The 22,397-nt window shown below is 36.8% G+C and overlaps 1 protein-coding gene across 3 annotated transcripts in view; it reads right to left on the reverse strand.

Annotated features, from left to right (window-relative positions):
• AFTPH (aftiphilin) overlaps positions 1–22,397 on the reverse strand; it is a 98,894-nt gene that overhangs the window by 53,401 nt on the left and 23,096 nt on the right. For 2 of the 3 annotated variants that reach the window (XM_069068965.1, XM_069068963.1), the window contains exon 2: positions 9,475–11,417. In XM_069068965.1, coding sequence (XP_068925066.1) covers positions 9,475–11,385 — 1,911 coding nt within the window. In that variant the 5' untranslated portion in view covers positions 11,386–11,417. Of the gene's footprint in view, positions 1–9,474; positions 11,418–16,158; positions 16,272–22,397 lie in introns of all 3 variants that reach the window. The other variant, XM_069068964.1, reaches the window with a different exon arrangement.

Consider the following 22,397-nt stretch of genomic DNA (forward strand, 5'->3'; position numbering starts at 1 on the left):
TGATATTTATCCAATGGCCAACAAGTTGATATGCTGGATATTAGTTAGTCTTTATCCAATGGCCAACAAATTGATACAATACTGGAGGAAATGACCCAGTGAGACAAACAAATAAGTTGCACTGCTGATTTCATCTTGCATCCAAAGGAAACAAGAAACATTTTATGAGACATTTGGTCACTAAGGTCTTCCAAGATGGCCTCAGATGAACAGAACATCATAAAAATAACTCCGACAGTCTATTCATCAACATTTTATGCAGAGGAGGAAGTACAAAAATTACATGAACAATCTGAGCAGATACTCCAAAGTAAGTCAATTTACACCTCGATTTGAGAGGCTGCATGGGGCAGTGGATAGAGATGGCCTCAAAGCCAGTAAGACTAGGGCTCAAGTCACTCAACTGACACATTGGCTATGGGACTGTGGATCAATCACTTTAACTCCATAGTGCTTTAAGGTGCAGAGAAATTACTGATCTGCACTGGTTGAGAGAATGTGCAGGATGGATTTCCCTGTACCAATGAAATCTAATCTCAGCTCTATCCCTAAACCTTGATACTAGCTTCAATACAAATGTGGGCCTAGAAAATGCCAGTGAAAACTTTGTTAGATACTTGTTTACTACTCATAAGTCTCATATCTATATATCACAACTTTTTATTTTCAAAAATAGTCAGAAGGTACAATACATAGCTGGCAAGCACTGCACAGCATGAGAAAAAAATGAAACTGACTATACCTTAACAGACATGAAATGACTCAGCAATCATTTCAGTTGGATTGAGTACACTCAGATTACTGACTGGTTAGAAAAACGGTCAAAGAAATGCCAACTTGGAAGAAAAGACAAAGAGAAGATGACATTATATGCATCTCCAATCAGCTACCTAGAACAGCTCCTATTTAATCAAACTCTATGTAAAAGGGTAGTGGTGGGGAGACAATTTAAGGGAGTAGTGAGAGGGAAAAGGGGTGGACAAAAGCAAAGATTTTATCATTTTCAGGAACGTTTTTATTTATTTTGAATAAAAGCTCAATTGATGCAGAAACTTCAACCCACTGTCACATGGAGAGGTATGACAGCCAAGGGGTAATACCAATTTAGAGTATGAGCACATTTATAAAATATTATTGGAGGAGGAAGATGAAAGTTTATAAATAGGTCTGCCTGATAAAACAATGAAAAACATCTGAGGGGAAAATGAATTGCAAAAATTTGGCATAAAATCTAGCTAAGTCAAATGACTATATCTGAAGATAGAAAACAGAAGACACAAACAGAGGTAAAAGTGGAACAGATCTGCTAACATTTTAAAAGTAATAAACATATTCTCATCAACACTGCTAATGCAACATTCTGCACCTACTCCAGCACATGATGTATGCCATGAATGAATGTCATTAACAGCTGTTAAGATTAAGTAAGGAAGAACAGTAGGCCATGGCAAAATATATTCAAAAGAAATCCATCATGAGGTGAATTTTTTATATATTTAAAATAAAGTTTTTTTTCAATTAACAAGGATTTATTTTTTCCTTTTGTCCCCTCTCCTTATTGAGAAAGAAAAAAAGCAAGACAAATAAATTCCCAAATTGGCCATGTCCAAAAATGTCTTATTCTGTACTCATCTTATCCTTCAAAGTTTTTTTTAGACATTCTTTTAAAAAAATTCATTCTATTTTTCTCAGTGAAAAGTCTACCTTTTCTCCTAGCCACTTTTCTTCTCCCCTCCCCCAACTGAAAAAGAAAACCCCTGTAACAAACATGCATAGTTTAACAAAACACATTTCTGTGTTGGCCACGTCCAAGAAACGTGTGTATCAACATGTAGCCTGAGTCTATCATGGAGGTGACAATTTTAAAGGTAATCAGGAATAACTGTTTAGATGTCAAAGAAGAAAAGAGAATACTGGCTGGAGGACAGAAAGGGAACCTTCATTCTCAACAATTATAAAACATCAAAAGAATTACTAACACTAGAGTCTGGCTCTGACAATGTAATGAAGTCTTCCCTCTCCCATCCTAAATTCCAGATGGTAATAGACAACTATAAAAAACAGGTAGTGGAGAGAAGAAGGGAAGAAATTCTGATTGTTTAATTTAAAGGAGATGTTCTTAATACTTTTTTCCCTCTATCATTCACCCTCTCCTCTTTAGTAGTCAGGTGAGGTCTATGGATCTCTTCTCAGAATAATGTCTCTATATGTAAAAATAAAATATACAATCTTAAAAACCAATTATGTGAAATACAGTTATCAAACTGCTAAAAAAAACTCCAAAAGAAAAAGCAAAAAGCTAAAAAGCCCAAAACCCACCCCACTAAATCTGTGATGTAGTTCACGGACCCCCTGAAATCCATCCCAAGGAATTTGTGAACCCTAGGTTAAGACCTTCTGATCTAAGGCATACTTATCTGATAACAGCAGGCAATGCTGATTTTTCTCCAAAGAAACTGACCTTTTAAACTTCAAATTCTTTGTTGTTATATAACTTATAGCTCTCAAATATTAAATGAAATAATTCTACAGTTATGTATTAAGTAGCTTAAGGGTGAGTAAGTTATATAAATGACCTAAACGTTCCCAATAGAAACAATACAACTTTCAAATTTAGTTTCTCCCCCTCTCTCTATTTCTCTCTCTCACATACACACACACACACACACACACACACACACACGGGCATCTTATGTAGGCAAGATATTTTAGACTGAAAATAGATGTCCTGGGTAATAGACTAGATAAACTAGGTTACTCTAGAACTATTCTAGTCCTCCCAGGCCCTTCTCACATAAACCTGTACAAAAACAGGTCTGGAATCCAGATAAAGAGGTAGAGACAGATTTATAAATATACTTATTGCTGTAGAGAAAATGAGTTATGGGGCAGCTAGGTGGTATAGTGAATAGAGCACCAGCCATGGATTCAGGAGGACCTGAGTTCAAATCCAGCCTCAGACACTCGACACTAACTAGCTGTGTGACCCTGGGCAAGTCACTTAACCTCAATTGCCTTGCCTTCCCCCTTCCAAAAAAAAGACTTACCTAGTTCCCAAACCTCATTCTACAGATGTTATAATATAATAAGTCAGTATAAATATAGTATTTAATAATATTTAATAAAAGTCAGTATAAATCTGATGATTCTTTCTTGCTACACGTTTAAACCTTAAATTTTACTCAGTCCTTGGGTGGCTGGAATATTAGGAAAACCATATCTATTTTACAGGATCATAGATTTAGAACTGGAAGTGACTCTAGAGGTGATCCACTCTCTTATTTTCACTTTATAGTTAAGGACATTTGTATGTCTATAATGTCCTCCTCCTTCCCCACTTTACCTGCTGAATTCTTAAGCATCCTTTAAAATCCAACTAAAATGCTATCTCTTATGAAGGCCCCTCTCCCAGGACATCTTGCATTTACAGAAGGGATTCCCTCACCAGGAAGCTCCCTATGTTGATGAAATCAGAGGCCCATATATATTCTTGTGCATACATACATATAGACGCACACACACATCCAAATGTACTTATGTATGTACATACACATATATATCATACACATATATGTATACATATATGTGGAGAAGGACAAATATATATATATATATATATATATGTGGGGAAGGGAATAAATCAGGGAAAGCTTTATAAATGAAGTGGCATTGCGAGTTCAGCATTGAAGGGAAGACTTTCACAGGCAGAAATTGCAGTCAGTGAGGCTGGATGGATAGGAAGACCATCCAAAGTCTAAGAGACAGTAGTCCCCCAAAAGCTAAGCATATGTATGAGAAGGACTGGAAAACTGGGTAATCCAATTTATAATCATCTAGAGCAATATTGGTTGTCAACTTTGGTTTCAAAACACTATATATCCAATTATCTCCAGTGTTGAGAATCATATAAAAATTTCAACTTTTAAAAAATATTAATACAAGGTTTGCCCGACTATTCTTATTAGCATGTGACCTACTCCAGGCTTAGAGTTTTTTTTCCTTAGAGTCCCAGAGAGGAAGTTCTTGCCACCAAGATTCAGTTGTCTGAAATACCATTTTTTTTTCCAGGAAGAAGAAATTATCTCTAGGTTGGAATATATTTTCACCATAGAATTTCAGTTACATTATAGTTTAATTGGCTTTTGTGGGCTGGTTTAGGAACTTAACCAACATTTAGAATATTATTTCTTTGAAACCAACATTTAGAATATTATTTCTTTGAGAAAAATTCTTATTTCCAAAGAACTGGTCTTTTAAACATGCATTTGGACAGAAGTTATTTGTAAATTAACCATCTTCCTGGATATGCTACAATTGTCCTGTCTTAAAAGTTGAAAAATGCTATCAGGAGGTTAATCATGTTAATGTTAATCATGTTTAATATTCACTATAATGCTCCTTATACTGCTGGAACTTAAAATGGAAATGTGTTGCTTTAAGATCAAGATTTCATAGCTGGAAGTACAAGTTTACATTTAACAGTGGGCATATGCCAAAGCTTTATTAAAACACAGATCTCTTTAAGCAGCAAGTTCACAAAAGGCAATGCTGCTCCTTTCCATCTGGCTTCATTCTGGCAAAACAATTACTCTCCTTCAAATGAAGATGATATTTTAAACATTAAATTGTAAAGTCTTAGAGATAACGAAAATGTACTCAACTTCAACAAATACATCAAAATAGTCAAGTATTTACTGAATATTAAATTATAACAAGACAAAGTGCAAGGTTAAGGACATTTTAAGTACAACACATCAGTCAAAAAAGCAATTATAATAGAAGTTAACTTTTAAGTAACACTAGAGTCTATGTATTACACAGAAGCAAAATTAGGAGACAATTATTTCAGCACCTTAGAACACTTAAATTCAAGTGGCTTGCCACTGTCAGTTCACATGGATTTGGCAATTTAAAACCATATTATACATATATCAGAACAGAACAATCACAACAATGGAAGCCTGACAGTAAGAATATGTGAGAATAATTAGGGACAGCTTGAAAGGGCAGTGGAGGATTGCTAATATGAAAAATTAACCTGGATAGTGACAAGTATGTAAATGCACAGAATGATATATACAGTGAGGAACCTGAAATCCAACTAGACTAGAACAAGAGATTTTGTCAAGGGCAGTAAGATAAAATAGCAGGTAGGAAACACTATGAAATACTTTAAATGCTTTAAAACAGAGAAGATAATATTTTATGCTAGAGATCACAGGGAGTCTATTTAAGATTTTGAGCATGGGGCGGAGGGAAGGAGAGGGAGAGAGAGAAAGAGAGAATGAGAGTGTGAGTGTGTGTGTGTTTGAGTGAGAAAGAGACACACACAGATAGGCAGACAGAGTCAGGGACAGATGGTCAACTTTGTAGTTTAGGAATACTAATTTGGAAGCTGGTTTGGAGATCAATTAGAACACCAGTGCATATTATAGATATAGAAAAAAAAAGATTTTGAAATACTTTAGAAATCTGATCAATACACTCATAAACCATGAATTAAAAAACCAAAGAGGAAACATGCACCTCACCTTCTGACAGAGGAAAATGAACTTGGAATGCAGAAAGAGATGTACAATTTTGGACATGGCTAATGTTGTGATTTGTTTTCCTGAACTATGTACTACATATTGAGGGATTTATTTTTCTTGTTTTTAAAAAAATCTGTTCAATGGAGATAGTGATAGGAGGGACAAACTAATAAAAATAGCTATTTCTTGAAAAATAAAAATAATAAACTATTTTTAAAGGTTAGGCTAGGCAAGTGGTAGCAAGGGCCTAAAGTAAGGTGATAACTGTGTGAACGAAGAGATGATGACAGATGAGAGAGTATTGTGGAGGTAGATTTGCCAAATTATTCGATATAAAGGTTGAGGAAGATAAAAGAATCAAGGATAATTTCAAGGCTATGAACCTGGTAACTGGAAAGATGGCAATGCTTTCAACAAAAAGCATAAAGTGTGAAACAGAGATGGTTTTTATAATCAGGAATTTTAGTATGATAACCCAGCAAAGAATACCAAGAAGGAATAATCAGATAGGGAAAGAATCACAAGACAGTAGTGTTATAGAAAGTAAGGAGAGAAAATCTGTGGTAGGGGTGAGTGTGAGATGTGAGAGTGGTCAAGTGCCAAATGCTACAGAGAGGTCAAAAAGCTCTGCTTAGGACTGGGAGGAAAAGACTGTTCTTAATAATTACAAGTTTGCTAGCTATCTTAGAAGAAGTAATTTTATTCTAGTGGTGGGGTTGGAAGTCTGGTTGCAAAGGACTGAGAAATAAATGGGAAATGAGGAAATGGAGCCATGTGTAGACGTATCATTTTAGGATTCTGGCTGCGAAAGAGAGAACAAATATAGTGTGATGGCATGAGGGAATATCAGGGTCAAGTGAAAGGTTTTTTTTTTTTAAGATTTTAAAGGGATTTTTTTAGGGGTTAGGGAGCATGTGAGAACATCTGTAGGTGGGAGGGAAGAAGTAAGGAGCTGTGGAAAGGCTGTAGATGAGAGAAACAAAGGGGATAATGGAGAGGAAAGGCTCCAAGAGGAGACAAGAGGGAATAAGATTAAGAGAGTAAGTAGACTTCAGTAATAAACAGGGAGACAATGGGAGAATGATGCATAGTGGGGTTTTGAGGTATCTAGTAAGGGAGAAGAGGAGCTTCTGGTGGATGGTCTCATTTCCCAGTAAAACAGCACATAAGATCCTCTCCTGAAAAAGAGGGAAGGAAAAAGATGGCATAGGAAAATTAAAGAGAGAGAGCCTGGTTTAGAATAGTTGTGTGGAGAATGTGATCAGAGAATTAAACAGGAAAAACTAAATACTTCACCCAGTAGTGAGGGCCCAGTTGATGAGAATATAACCAGCAGGGAACCCAGTTAGCAGGTACAGGACATTCCTCCACAGTGCTCAGCAGTATGGAGGTAGGAACAGAAAAGCAGTTCATGGGCACTAAGACAAAAGAGTGAATTATTCAAAGGTACCTGCTAGTGTATAAATGAAATAGATTATAACAGGTTCAAGACTGAAGGGGTGAGGCTCTGGGAGAACAGGGAGGAAGGAATAAAGAAGCTGGAAGTCTCACCTGGTGAGGATGAAGACTAGATTTAAGAAGAGGAAGGCACAACAGAAGATAGAAGGATAGGAGGTTATAGTCAAATAGAGAAATGTCAAAGTCCTGGACAATGGAAGTGAAACAACTGTGTGTGTGGCTGAGGCTGAATCAAAATGGGGTCACTTGAGATTAGGAGACTGATGAACGTGAAGATCAGGGTGCTTAAGGGGACATCGATATGGATGTTAAAATTTGCAGGGACGAGAACAGGGGGTGAGCTGGAAAGTAAGACTGTGACTTAGGGACTGAACTTCTCACGAAGAGAAAATCTCCTGGAGTTTGGCAGGCTGAGATAAGGAATTTACTCACTCAGTTTGATAAAGAGGAGTGAACCTTTTAATGAAAATACTCAGTGTTGGTACAAAAGTACAATCTGGAACTGGAAATGAGGAACGAGGAATGCTGCTGCTCATCTGCCTGTCTCTGTAAACCTGTCTCTGTAAGCACTCTTAGCAGAGTGCCTCAAACACAATAAGAGCTTACCAAGTACTTGCTGACAGTCTCCTACTCCTCTTGCCCAGTGCTTACAGGGGTGCCCAGTACTGGGCAGGGTATCTATAGAGGGAGGCACTGTCTTCTGGGAAGAGATGGCTTAAGAAGATGAAAAGAATATAAACCTCTTTATTCTTTATCTAGAATAAAAGGGAGCTTGTTTATCAAAGGAAGGATTCTAGAAGGCAGCATGGAACAGATGGGAAGAGGATGATATGGCCTATGGAGGGGGTAAGACTGAGGTAGATAGTGATGAGTATACGGGGAGAGAATTTTCACTTCAGCATGGGGATAAATGGAGTCCCAGCTGGGAATCTGTTTTATTACAGAAAGGTGAATGACCAGGTGATATGGTACAGCCAGTATCTAGTGTCCTATAATATCCAAGTTAGTTAGAGTGGGTTTTCACTGTCTCCCAGAAGGCCAGTCTCATAGCTCTGAGATCTTCATGGTGGAGAAAAAATAAGATGGTGATTCTGTCCTTGGTGGCTAGGCTGAACGCAGGCTGTTCCACCTCCTCTCTACCCTTGCAGTCCCTTTCTCCCACAAAGTGAGCCAAACTGGTCATCCTTTTATGCCCAGCTCTCCAACCCCTACTCTTCAGTTTTGTTTTGGATGTCGTCTCCCTCTATGAGAATTTAAGCTCCTTCAGGACAGACTATATTTCTTTTTGCTTTTATGTGTATCCCCAATGCCTGCTACATGGTAAGCACCAAAAAAATGCTTGCTGATTCTAGTCTCAAAAATGGTGGGTTTCAACCCATTTCATGTAACAGACATTTAGCTCCTACTGATGAGTCTTTAGAGCAAAGGTCCTCATGGTATCTTAGGTACAATGAGGCTGGGGATCAAGGTAGCTTGAGTGTCTTTCAGAAGTCTCCCTAGGTGCCTAGAGGCTAAGCTCTGAGAGATGGCAGAAAAACCTCAGAGGAGGCACTCCCTAGCCTCAGAGGATGAGTGCCTGAGGTCTGTGATGTCCTTAGGGAGGACCTACATGGGATGATACTATGTGTATACAAGAAAATATAATAAAGTAAAATGTGGTAATGGAAAAAAAAGAGCCAGACATACTACAAGAATATCTGAGGAAAAACTATCACTTTTCTCTGTGTAATTCAACAAGCACTTGTAGCTCTAACTAAAATGCTTTTTTAAAAGGAGAGGAGAGAAGAGAGAAAAGGAAAAAACCCTCTACTACTTTTCTGCTTTACCTAGCAAACTTTAAACAAATGTTACTTTTGGATTCTCAATCTTACCAAATTTCAAAAGCCTAATTTAAATATGTGAATGTGTGTGTGCGCGCATGTGCATGTGTGTGTGTGTAAGGGTCAGGGTTAAAAATTAGAGGTCTTGGGGAGGCCAGGTAGCACAGCAAGTAAGAGCACCGGCCCCAGTGTCGGGATGACCTGGGGATCAAATCTGGGCTCAGATACTTAGCACCACACCCAGAAATAACTGGCCGTGTAACCTTAAGCAAGTTACTTAACCCCAATTGCTTTTAAAAAAAAATTAAAAGAATTAGAAGGTCTCAGTGTAATGACTGGCCTATCTCATATTACACTTTTGGTAAGTTTTAAATGCATTTCTACAGGAATAGTTACCTAACATTACAAACTAAAACATAAACAACATTTTCTATAATCATGGAAGTTCACTGAATCCTTTAAGAGAAAAATCTTCAAATATAAGCTAGAACAATTTTCAATCTAACAAGTAGTGGAAAGTGTAATGAATCCACAAATCTATCAAAAGACATTTGTACAAAGACTATCTTTAACATATCCATTAAAATTATCTTTTGAACAACTGAACTACATGCTTCCAAAGTAATTTATGTGGCACAAAAGAGGGGAAATATAAAATAAATTACCTGAACTGAAGAGGTTGATTCATGTGAATGGTCACTAATAGCTGCTCCTTGAGAAGTTGCCAGAGGGACAGTGTGAGTCTTTTGGGTCAATGGACTAACAATGCTTTCACCTGTCCTATGTGACTGGCAGGTCTCTTTTCTAAGGGGAGACTCCACAGTCTGCTCATCTCCAAATGAAGCCCAAGAGCAACTCTCCTTTTGTTCTTCTTCAAAGGCATTCCAATCTGCAGCTTGGTTAGGACCAGCTGAACTAAAATCTGCAAAATCATCAGGGTCTTGAAAAGCACTGCACTCATCTTGAATTTTGGGCTCCAAATCAAGATTCTCAAAATGACTATCACTACCATTTTTTAGTTTTGAAGGAGGCTCAATTCCTGACACAGAAGACTTTCTTGCAACTTCATACCCCTCTGATACACCTTCATAAGTCTGTTTCAGTTCTAATTGAGAATGTATTATTTCCTCTTGGCAAGTAGCAACATCTGTATCCCCAAAATCACCAAAGTCATCACTTGGTTCACTAAAATGTAGAAACTGTTCTGAGGACTCTTCAAAAGTTATGTCACTCATTGAATCTTGAGTACCACTAACAAAAGGTGGAGTTGCACCACTGACTGTGCCAAAATCACCAAAATCATCTTCATTCGTATCACTGCAAGATACAAAATCATTACTACTATCCCCATTTTTCAAATCTGTAGACTCATCCAAAACATTTTCTTCTGTCAGATCTATGCTGGTGCTTTGGATATTTGTAAATTTAGTAGTTTCTTCTTTGGGACGATAACTAATGTTGTCATTGGTTTCAGAAGTTTTAATACTGTCCATACACAGGGCTGCACATTTAAAAGTTAAGAAATCAAGTTTCTCATCAGTTTCACACTGTTCTCTCCTGCTAAGCGTTTCTGCATTATCAGTTGTGTCTATTGAATTCAAGGTTGATTGTGTACTAGTATTTGATTCAATTTGTTCCAGTGTTGAAGGGTCATATTTTTCATTAGTTACTACACTGATTTCTGAAATGCAAACCTGATTCTCTTGACCAAGAGTCTTTTCTTCTTTTTCACAGCTTCTATCCAAAGATGCTTTTTTTACAGAACTTCCTTCATGGATTCTGTTTATTTTATTGTTTTCCTGAATAGTTAGTGCTTCTCTGACATTTAAAACTTCACATCTCATTTCTTCCAGTTGTACCCTTTCCTTTTTGGAAAATGTGGCAAAATCTGCAAATTCCTCAGCAGGACTGGGTGTGGAGTCTAAGTGAAGCTCAGTGCTGTGACTTTTTAGTCTCTTTGAATCAATGATGTCTAAGCTTTCCTTTCCCTGAGGATTTACAGAGTCCAGTGCTGCAAACCCATTTGTTAGAATCTCTATACATGTGGGTTTCTCACCATTACAGCTATCTATTTGCTTGTCATGACTACTAACTATTTTCATATCAATTCTAAAGCTGTCAGAAGAGAAGCTTTCAGATGTTTCAACATTTTCTCTCTGCCCTACTACTTCATTTAAATCTCCTGGACTTCCTATATTGTCAATTAAAGTATCTGAAGTTCTGGACTGAATTATTTCTTTGCTGGTGGTAGAAGGTAAAACATCAGACTGTTCTTTCATGAGACTAGGAAGTTCAGTAATGCTGTCTTTACTATTACCATTTTTAATGGGCTTAAAGCTTGTAAAGCTATCTACATTTTCTGAGAAACCATGAATCGGCATAAAATGATTTGAAGGTATAAACTCTTCCTTAGAATTAGTAAACTCTGGTGCATCAAAATCAACAAATCCTACACCAGAAGGGCTGACTTCAGAAAACCCACCAAATTCTCCAAATTCATCTTCATCATCATCATCAGCTCCATTGTCTAATGGTGGTGGAGATGAAGAGTACATTCGAATGATATCTGGTTCCATTGTTCAACTGCTTTTAGAAGATTAATTTATACCTGCCAAAAGAAGAAGAAAAAAGGTGTTTTTTTTGTTCTGACTATATTTTAAAATTCTTGAAATTTTAAAAGGTGATACAAAATTATGTTGGATTTTTTTGCTTCTTTAAGGGTTAACTGTTTAAAAAGCTGTATCACATAGATAAGAAATAGCTCTACATTCTAGAGTTTTTTTTGGGGGGGGAGGGTTTAATTATTATGCTAAAAAAGATAGGATTTCATTAGAATAATATGTATATTTATATACCAGAATATAGTTAAAATTTTATAATGTATTGGTCAAAATTACTTTTGGCTACGGTTCTTAAAAGCAACCAATGACAGGAATTAGTACCTTTAATAGCTCAGATTTATAGCCTTTGAACTATAGAAAAAGAAAAGTGTTTGACATATCCTTCTTCTGGTACAGGGACAGTTAGCTGACACTGAGAATGAAAGAGGAGTATAAATTTTGAGGAAAGTGGGAATAAATGGGTTACTTAAATTTTATTTCAATCGTCTATGAATTTTTAAAAATCATGACATATTTAGTGCTTCTACTAGTTCTTAAAAGCTAACTTTTCCACTGAAGAAAAAGAAAAGCAGTTTAACTCAGCAAAAGCTTAAATGACAAAATGATGCAGACTCCTTGGCATATCCTTCAGTTACACTTAAAGCTTTCTTCTAAAATATCTCAAAACCAATTATATTAATAATTTCTATTATTATTCTAAAATGTCTCACAAGCCAATTATATTAATACTTTCTATTATTACTTAGATTATTCAGGTAAAGCTATTTTGGGGAAGGAAATGTGTAATAAGATGACATAAAATTTTGGAAAAAAATTATGAAATGTACTTGGTTGCACTTGGAGTTTCAATCTTGCACATTAATACTAAATAAGAATCTATAATATAAACAAAAAGTCATGATTTTTTAAAATGAAAAAGCTTTTAATGAAAATTGCACAGGAATTTAAATAGTAATATTTCACAATTCAGAAAATTCAATCTTTAAACTTGAAAAATGCTAAATATTGATTTTTAAGCAGTTGTTTTTTGCTTCTTTAAGGGTTAACTGTTTAAAAAGCTGTATCACATAGATAAGAAATAGCTCTACATTCTAGAGTTTTTTTTAGGAGGAAGGATATTTTAAAAACATAACACTGAAATACATGTCAGATGTATGTTCAAATTCTTCATGCCAGTCAATGACATTTCGCAGCTCCTTCTCCCTCTAATCACAAAGAAGTAAATTGATCTGTGATTCAAAAAGATGGCATTCAATTTGAACTCAGAGGATACTTTGGGACAGTCAGATCTACTCTATCTTCAGGCTACTAAAAAGCATTAGAATTTAAAGTAAAAAAAAAATATAAAGATAAAAGGTTCAGCATGTCCTACAAAGATACCAAAAAAAAAAAAATGAAGTCAATCCAACTAACATAAACTTTCATTTTAAATCTATAATACCAATTAAAAAAAAAAAACGAGATAGTCTCCAATTGGGCTCCTAAAAAAAAAAAAAACCAGCAAGTGTGGTTCCTGGGAATTACAAAATTTCCTAGTATTATATAGGAGAGCTTTTATGGTGATCTAAGTTTTTAAACCTGAAAAAAAGAATTAGAAATATCTAAGAAGCCAAGGTTGCAAGAATTATTTCAGTTGTTTCACATGGGAAAAAAAAGTCTTCCAGTTAAACTTTATTCACTAGACCAATGTTTTATAAAGTCAAAGTCTCTACAATTACTGCATCTGCAAAGCAGTGCTACTGATAGCATTTTAGATAACACAATTTGGTGTTCCTCAGACGATTCTGTAAATGCAGGACATGGAGTCATGAGGATGTGACTTTGAATACTAGCTGACATTTCCTACTTGTGATCTCAGGTAAGTAATTTAATCTGTATCATTCATAAAATATGGTTACCTCAGTGTTGTGGGAATCAAATGAGAATTATGTAAGGTACTAATATAAAATGTCTGATAGATGATCAACTGGACCCCTATTTTATTCTAATCAAATCTGTTCTAATCAATATTAATCAGTTTGATATGATTCCATAGGGATAGTGATTATAAATTCTGTATATCAGGCCCCAGAACGGTAAACTGTGGATTGCAAATTCACTTGCTTAATCACAAGAAGCTAACTAGAGGACCTCCACTATTGTTTTTCCTTGTTATGGTAACCAAGCCCAGCTTGGATCAATTACATGTAAAGTTCCCCAGCTATTTTTGCTGCCCCTCTGTCCCTTGTCATCTACTGCCCAACCTGAGATGACCTGATCAACAAGTGGCCTTGTCTGCCTCCATAACCTGCTTGTCTACTGGTCCATTAACCCATTTAGATGTTCTGACATCTGTTTATCAGTCTAACTCATGGGTCTCCTTGGTAGGATCTCCTGAAAGGTCAAGAAAGGCCTGTCAAGGTCTATTTATTAGCCTATTTGTCAACCAATGGGATTCTATATTTTTAGTCTGCTTCATCTGTATTGTCTGGGTATCTATCCAGCACTATAAAACTAAGGCATTGGAGAAAGTGGGCATCTCAGATCATGAGGAAGACCTGAGGTCCACTTCATTAGAGGGGGCCATGAACTCCTCTGATAAACTGCCATTGACTCAAAGCTGCCTCTGTCTCTTTTATTGTAGGTTAAACAATTCTGGACCCCACAAATATTACATATTATCACTAAAACTTGAATAACATCAAATGGAGAAAAATGAAAACACTATATAAAATGGTTCTTAGAGTCAGTGAATTGTAAAACCCTTTTTTTTTCCCACAATGAGGAATACAGCTTAATTTTTAATCTCTGGCATTAAGATTTAGGGTTTGCATTTAACTCCTAAACTGTTTCAGTTACTCAGAATATCGAATATGGAGAAAAAAATTACACCTTTTGTTCCTGACAACAGCAAGATCACATGATATTTAAGAGTGTGGTAATATCAATTCTTTTTTTGTTGTTGTTGTTGTTTACGTTTTCTTTAATTAATTTATTTTCAGTTTTCAACATTCCCTTCCACAAGATTCTGAGTTCCAAATTTTCTCCCCATCTCTCCTCTCCCCCCACCCCAAGAGAGCATGCATTCTGATTATTCCTTCCCCCAATCTGACCTCCCTTCTATCTCTCCCCCTTCTCTTATTCCCTTCTCCTTTTATTTTCTTGTAGGGCAAGATAGATTTCTATACCCCACTGCTTGTGTACCTTATTTCCCAGTTGCATGTAAAAACAATTTTAAACATTCGTTTTTAAAACTTTGAGTTACAAATTCTCTCCCTTCTTTCCTCCTCATCCACCCTCAATGAGAAGGCAAGCAATTCAATATAGGTTATACATATATTGTCAAACAAAACAATTCCACAATGGTCATGCTGTGAAAGACTAACCATAGATAATATAATTTCTTAAGAAAGGTAGCATGTCAGGGGCAACTAGGTGGCGCAGTGAATAGAACATGGACCCTGGAGTCAGGAGGACCGGAGTTCAAATATGGCCTCAGACACTTAACACTTACTAGCTTGTGTGACCTTGGGCAAGTCACTTAACCCAAATTGCCCTGCAAAAAGCAAATAAAAACAAACAAACAAACAAGCAAATAAATAAATAAAAGGGGGAAAAAGGCAGCATGGCATTCACTGCAGGGTCAGAAGGCTTGGGTTGAGGTCTCTGTTGTTCTTATTGGACCCTGGGTAAGTCACCCTCTGACTATACCTCAATTTCCTTATCTGTTAAATGAAAATACTTACATTACCTACCTCACGTGGTTGTTGTGAGGACAAAGCATTCTGTAAACTGTAACAATGCCTTCACATAACATTTTATTATGTACCAATGTACACTCCCCCCACTATTTTAAGTATGAAAAAGATTCTTACTAGCTAAAAATTGTCCATTTAATGTGATGCAAACTGTTTTTCCTTACCTTTTAGATAATGCCTCCTTTTCCATTAAATCAATTAAGATTATTAAGTAGGTACCCCCGTATTTACCCTCTTCATTACAACATATCTTTCTCCATATCAGTTCTCTAATCCTTTTTTTCCAGGCTCAGAGGAAAAGGCATCCATTCTCTTAAAATAATACCACTTAACTATGTCCAAGAACAAAGTTCTCCTTAGTTCCTGCAGGTTCTTGATCCCATAATTATCCTCTTCAAACTTTCCAAGCTCCTTTCCCCCATCTTTAAACAAACAGATCTCCATTATCTAACCTGGAGGCAGGAAGAAAGAAGAAACCACCTTGGCTAGGCATTACTGCTCTATATAGCTATGATCCTATTTCTTTCCTAAAGGATGCTACTTCTCATTTAAGTTGTCTCCGTTCTCCATCTCCATACTGCCACATATACTTTAAATCTGTCTTCATTTCCAACCTACTCAAACTTTTCTCAAAAATCACCACTGACACAGTTACAGGGTCTTTTGCCTAGACCTCTCATTTTGCCATCCCAATTTCTTGAACTTTCTAAACATGTCTCTGTGACACAATGCTATTCTGCCTTCTTTAATTCTCTGGGATCTCTCTCTCTCTCTCTCTGTCTCTCTCTCTCTCTCTCTCTCTCTCACACACACACACACACACACTCTCCTCCCCTCCCCCTTACTTCTGTTCCTTTTAAGTGTTTTTTCAATATTCAATGCTGCGTTCTCCCTTTCTCATTAACTTTCCTGGCTTTAACTACCATCTCCATGCAAATGACACCCAAGTTTATATTCTACTCCTATCCCCAACAAAGACTTAGCTACTTACTTTCAATTAGACATCTCCATCTGATTTCTTGACTTCATGTCAAACTCAATAGATATGGGGCAAAACTCCTGACCTTCTCCCCCAAACTAGCTTCTTCTTTGTGCATCCTTTTTCTGCAATGATATAATTTCATCATTTAACCAGGCTCACAACCATGAAACCATTCTATTACTCATTTCCATCTTCCCAATCTAGTCTTTATTCAAGTTATTTCATCATTTTCTTCATATAATCTGTTCTTTCCTGTCCCCACTGCAACTACTTCATTCAGGACTCTAGTCGTCAGGTCATTACTTGAATACTTGAAACAACCTTCTAGGTGGTATCACTGGTCTTTCCTCTTTCCAATCTATCCTGCAAACCAACAGCAGTTTAATTTTTCTGAGCATCATTTTCATCACATCACTACCTTGATCAAAAATTTTCAGTAACTCCCAATTTCTTGCCATATGAAATCTAAATTTCTCTATCTAGTTTTCATAACTCTCCATACTATAGCCCATATTTATGTCACTCTCTAGATAAGCTGTTCACTCTGATAAAGTGTCATGCTATCCCAATGAAACCATGGTTTCACTCCTGATGTCACCCTATCACCTGATTTTTCCTCCTTTCTCTCTATTTAGGCAGATTCTATTCATCTTTCAAATCTAGTTCAAGATCCAGTTCATTCATGAAGCTTTCTGTTTTGCCTTCTCAAAGATCCATTCAGAACTGCAGGATTTAGGAATTCATACAAGTTAGCACCTAACATGTTTTTCTGGTCTGTAAAGACCAGCTTTCACTGGTAAATAATTCATCGCCACAATCAGAAAGAAGAAAAGTATCATTATTTCAATTATACCCATCCTTCTGCATGGATCTCGTCACATTATCTTTCTTTTCAAAAGCTTTTGAAGGCCCTATATAATGTCTACTGAGTCAAATTCAAACTCCTCAGCCTAATGTTCAAGGATCTCTACTATATGCAAATACCTTAACTTTCATTTATTTGACAATTATTTTTTAAATGTATGTTATGTGAGGCGGCCAGGTGGCTCAGTGAGTAAGAGCACCAGCCCCAGTGTTGGGATGACCTGGGGATCAAATCTGGGCTCAGATACTTAGCACCACACCCAGAAATAACTGGCCGTGTAACCTTGAGCAAATTACTTAACCCTGATTGCTTAAGAAAAAAAAAAGTATATTATGTGTAAGTGCTGGAAAAATAGAGAAAAACAAAAGAATCCTAGTTCACAAAAAGCTTACGTTCTACTACAGGAAAATATTAAGTTAATGAAAAGTATGTGTTAACGGGGCAGGTCATTAATAATTATAGTAGGTGGGGGAACAATAATTTATGAAAACCTTGCATAGGAAATCCCTGATCTTAGTTCACTAGGAAGAGGTAGTGGTAATAAGGTCCTTGCCCAGAAGGCACATAAGAGTTTAATAAAGATGTTCTTCACCTGAGGTCCATGAATTTAAAAATAAAAACATTTCATCAGTTATATTGCAATATATAATTATCACTTCCACATTGCAACTTTGTCTATCATGGTTTCAATATATTGCGGGTTGGCATGAGAAATTAAATGGGAATTTTGGGAGAGTTTTGCAGAAGTCACAGATGACATGTGAAGGCCAGCAGATGACACAGAAAAAGTTTAGAAGCTCAGAAATACATAAAATGTATAGTATTATATAATATCAACATATTTTATCTTTTAATACCATAATCATTCAGACTTCTTCTCTGGCACAAAGGGTGACCAAAAAATTTTACACAAATTTTCCAGATCACAAGGGTGCCAAACCCCTAACCACCATGAGGCAGAAGGTACAATTGTAAATGGTTTTCTTTGTAATCCTACATATTTTATTCTATGCTTTTAAAAATGTAATTCTGAGAAAAGGGGTCCATGACCAAAAAAAAAAATTAAGAACTTCTGGTCTAGTTAATATCAGCCTTGGTAGCACCTCCCTTACTTTTTTATGTGAGCCATAGGAGTACTTACTGCCTGTCAGGTAGATTTAAGATCCTGACTGACCCTTGAGAAAGACAGTGTCACTTCCTCCTTTTCAGTCACTGCTGCCATCAAACCAACACTGTACAATCTCTTCCATCTCAGGCCAACTGTTTTAGAAGAGACCTTCTCCCCAAAAGATGTTATTAATCTAGGTTATCATTGTGTAACTGAATTTGTATGTAGCAATTTTTAACCTGATCACAAACAAGCATTCTGAAAACACCTTCAATATGCTAGGAACTAGAGAGTAAAATGCAAATGCAAAGCAAGTCCCTGATTACAGAGAGTTTATATTCAACCATTCGCACCTAATTCTGTGTGTGTATGTGTATGTGTGTGTGTATAAAATGCACCCTAGAAATTATAAAACACTAAGTGATGAGGAAAGAGGCAATTTCTTGTTATTTATTCCAGATGACAAAGTACTCCCATCCAGCTGTCTTAACCTATTCTACAACCGGAAGCAAAAGACAGTGTGGTACAGTCCTGATTCTGCCACTTATTACTGCCACTGTCTTGGGCAAGTAATCTGTTCTCTTCAGGTAAGCTTTCTCATCTGTCAAACTCAGGGACACAGAATACATGACCTCAAAGGCTTTTTAAAATTCTAATTGTATGGTTTTGTTCTTTGGTGTCTATGTGGGATATGTTGTTATTAACAATGTAGCATGACATTTAAAAATTATTTCTCAGAAGAATGTAAGTTTTTTTGGGAGGGTTATAAATGGATTATTTTTGCCATAAACACATATATGTATAATTATTTTACTTCTGAGTTATAAAAGGAAAATCTGTTACATTGCAACATTCAAGAACTTATTTTTCATATACCTTGTAGTTGAACAAAGACCTCAACACTTTAGAAAAATTCAGTCTGCTGATATGGAAATGTTTAAATGACTATCATAAAATATAAAGAAATATTTTGGAAACAAAATTAATTCCCTTATAAGACTATAAGAAGATAGCAAATAAGCCCTAGCTATAAAGCACATTCAAAATAAGGTCTACTTTAGTGCCTTCTTAATAATCTGTACTACTTTATTCTTTTAAAAATAATTTTATTGGGGGGTGGAGCCAAGATGGCAGAGTAGAAACAGGACTTCTGCAGGGCTCCTGCTTCCTCCTCCTCCACTACATGTAAAAAATGACTCTAAATAAACTTTAGAGCTACAGAACTCACAAAATGACAGAGAAACTACCCTCCCGCTGAAAACAGCCAGGCAGATCAGCATGAAGGGACCAGCACAGCACTCTGGGAGCCCAGCTCCAAGCCCCACCTGAGTCTGAGGTTTTAGTCTCAGGGCGGCCTGACCAGCCTGGTCTAGAGGGACTTTGGGAGAGTGGATCACCAGCAGTTGTGGAGGTTTGCAGATTTATCAACCCATAAATGCCAAAGCCAAAGTGAGAGCTCAGTGGACTTTGGGAACAAGGAGTTTAGGGGTGTGGTCTGGCCTCTGCCCCTGGGTAGAAGGGACTGAGGCATGGTGCCCGCTGCCATGGCTGCTTCAGAGCTCCTGGCCTGCAGATTATAGGGGGACCAAGCAACCAGTCTGAGGGGTAATTGTGCTTGCTTTAACCTGCCTGGGATCCCTGTACTGGGTGGATGTCCTAGGGTATGTGACCAGGTACCAGAGTGAGTGGAGGCTTCTGAGAGGGCACCCATCTAATAGCTCTGGGCGCTGAGAAAACCCCAGAGATTTGGGATAAAGCTCTCCTCTCTGAAAGAAGAGTTCTACTGTGGCAAAAGGCTCAAAAGTCAAGTAATTGAGTGGCAACATAAGCAAGTGGGGGGAGCAGGTGAAGCACAGTGGTCTGACTTTGGATTCCTTTTTTGGGGACAAAAAGGATCAAGGCATAGAGCAGGAGGAAGACAGTGAAGTCAGAACTCCTGCACCAAAAGCTTCCAAGAAAAATATGAACTGGTTACAGGCCACAGAGGAGCTTAAGAAGGATTTTGAAAACCAAATAAGAGAAGTAGAGGAAAAATTGGGAAGAGAAATGAGAATGATGCATGAAAATCATGAAAAGAGAGTCAACAACCCGACTGAAGAAAATAACACCTTAAAAAATGACTAACTCACATGGCAAAAGAGGCTCAAAAAGCTAATGAGGAGAAGAGTGCCTTAAACAATCAAATTTGCCAGAACGAAAAAAAAAATCTCAAAAGCTCATTGAAGAGACTAATTCCTTCAGAATTAGATTGGAGCAAATGGAAGCTAGTGACTTTATGAGAAATCAAGATACTATTAAACAGATCCAAACAAATGAAAAAATAGAAGGCAATGTGAAATATCTCACTGAAAAAAACCACTGACCTGGAAAATAGATTCAGGAGAGAGAATTTAAAAATTATTGGACTATCTGAAAGCCATGATCAAAAAAAGAGCCTAGAAATCATCCTCCAGGAAGTTCTCAAGGAAAACTGCCCTGATGTTTTAGAACCAGAGGGCAAAATAGAGGTTGATAGAATCACCCCCTGAAAAAGATCCTAAAAACAAAACTCCTAGGAATATTATAGACAGGTACTGGAATTCCCAGAGCAAAGAGAAAATATTACAAGCAGCGAGGAAGAAACAATTTGAATATTGTGGAAACACAATCAGAATAACCCAGCATCTGGCAGCTTCTACACTGAGGGATCGAAGGGCTTGGAATATGATATTCCAGAGGTCAAAGGAGCTGGGATTAAAACCAAGAATCACCCACCCAGCAAAACTGAGTATCATGTTTCAGGGGAAAATATGGTCATTCAGTGGAATAGAGGGCTTTCAAGCATTCCTGATGAAAAAACCAGAGTTGAATAGAAAATTTGACATTCAGAGACAAGAAGCAAGGGAAGCACGAGAAGGTAAACAGGGAAAAGAAATCATAAGGAACTTATCAAAGTTGAACTATTTACATTCCATGGAAAAACGATAATTGTTAACTGATGAAACTTTTCTCAGTATGAGAATAGTTGAAGGGAATAGAAATGCATACACACACATATGTCTATATAGGAGGGTATATGGTTGTATGAATACATATGTGAATGTGTATATATATATATATATATGTACAGGTATACATAGATAGAGGGCACAGGACCAATTTAATAGGAAGGGATGATACCCAAAAGGTGAAATTGAGAGGTGAGAGAGGCATATAATGAGAGGAGATGGGGAGAGACAGAATGGGGTAAATTATCTCATATAAAAGAGGAAAGGGAAAACTGTTACAATGGAGGGGATGAACAAGAAGGCAAAAGGGAATGAGTCAACTTTATTCTCATTGAATTTGGCTCAGACAGGGAATGACATACACACTAAATAGGGTATCTCACCCTACAGGAGAGTAGGGGGGAAGGGGATAAGAGAGGGGACAATGGAAGGTAGGGCAGGTTGGTGGGGGGGAAGTTGGAAGCACACACTTTTGAGAAGGGACAGGGTCAAAGTGGAGAATAGAACAGGTGGGGGTTGGGATAGGACGGAGGGAAATATAGTCAGTCTTTCAAAATATATCCACTATGGAAATGTTTTGCATAGTTATACATGTTCAACCTATACTGAACTGCTTATCTTCCCAGGAAGGGTGGGTGATAAGGGAGGAAGGGAAAAAATCTGGAATTCAAAGTTTTAAAATGAAATGTTTAAAAAATATTATTATTATTTTACATGCAACTGGGAAATAAGATGTACAGACACTGTACAGAGATACATCTTGCCCTACTGGAAAGTCAGAGTAGGGATGGAGGAGGATATAGGAGAGAGCAGATTGGGGGAGGGGGTATACAATGGGATCATTGTTTTGGGGTGGTGGGTAGGAGAAAAATAGGGAGAAAATTTGTAACTCAAAATCTTGTGAAAATGAATGATGTAAACTAAAAATAAACATAAAATTTAATTAAAAATTAATTTTATTGATTTTTTCATCATAATTTCCATCAGTATCTCTTCCCCTTCCAAAGAACCATCCCATATTACAAATAACTTTTAGCAGATCAAAAAAAAGGGGGGTGGGAAATCAGCGTGTCTTATTATCAAAATATCTGAAAATGTTATAAAAAATGTCTGAAAATGTGCAATGAACAATACTTGTGGACATCCCACCTCTGGTAAAGGGGGTAGGAGGGCACTAATTTTCCTACCCTTTCTTTCATGTCTTGTTCTTCCTAATTTTGCAATATTCACTTTTTTGTGGTTATTCTTTCACTTTTCCTTGTAATCACTGGTAAATTGTTTTGGGTTT

The sequence above is a fragment of the Petaurus breviceps genome, unplaced genomic scaffold (genome assembly GCF_028583685.1).
Source record: "Petaurus breviceps papuanus isolate PSGF00001 unplaced genomic scaffold, PetGlider_PUasm1.0 90775, whole genome shotgun sequence".
Taxonomy (NCBI): Eukaryota; Metazoa; Chordata; class Mammalia; order Diprotodontia; family Petauridae; genus Petaurus; species Petaurus breviceps.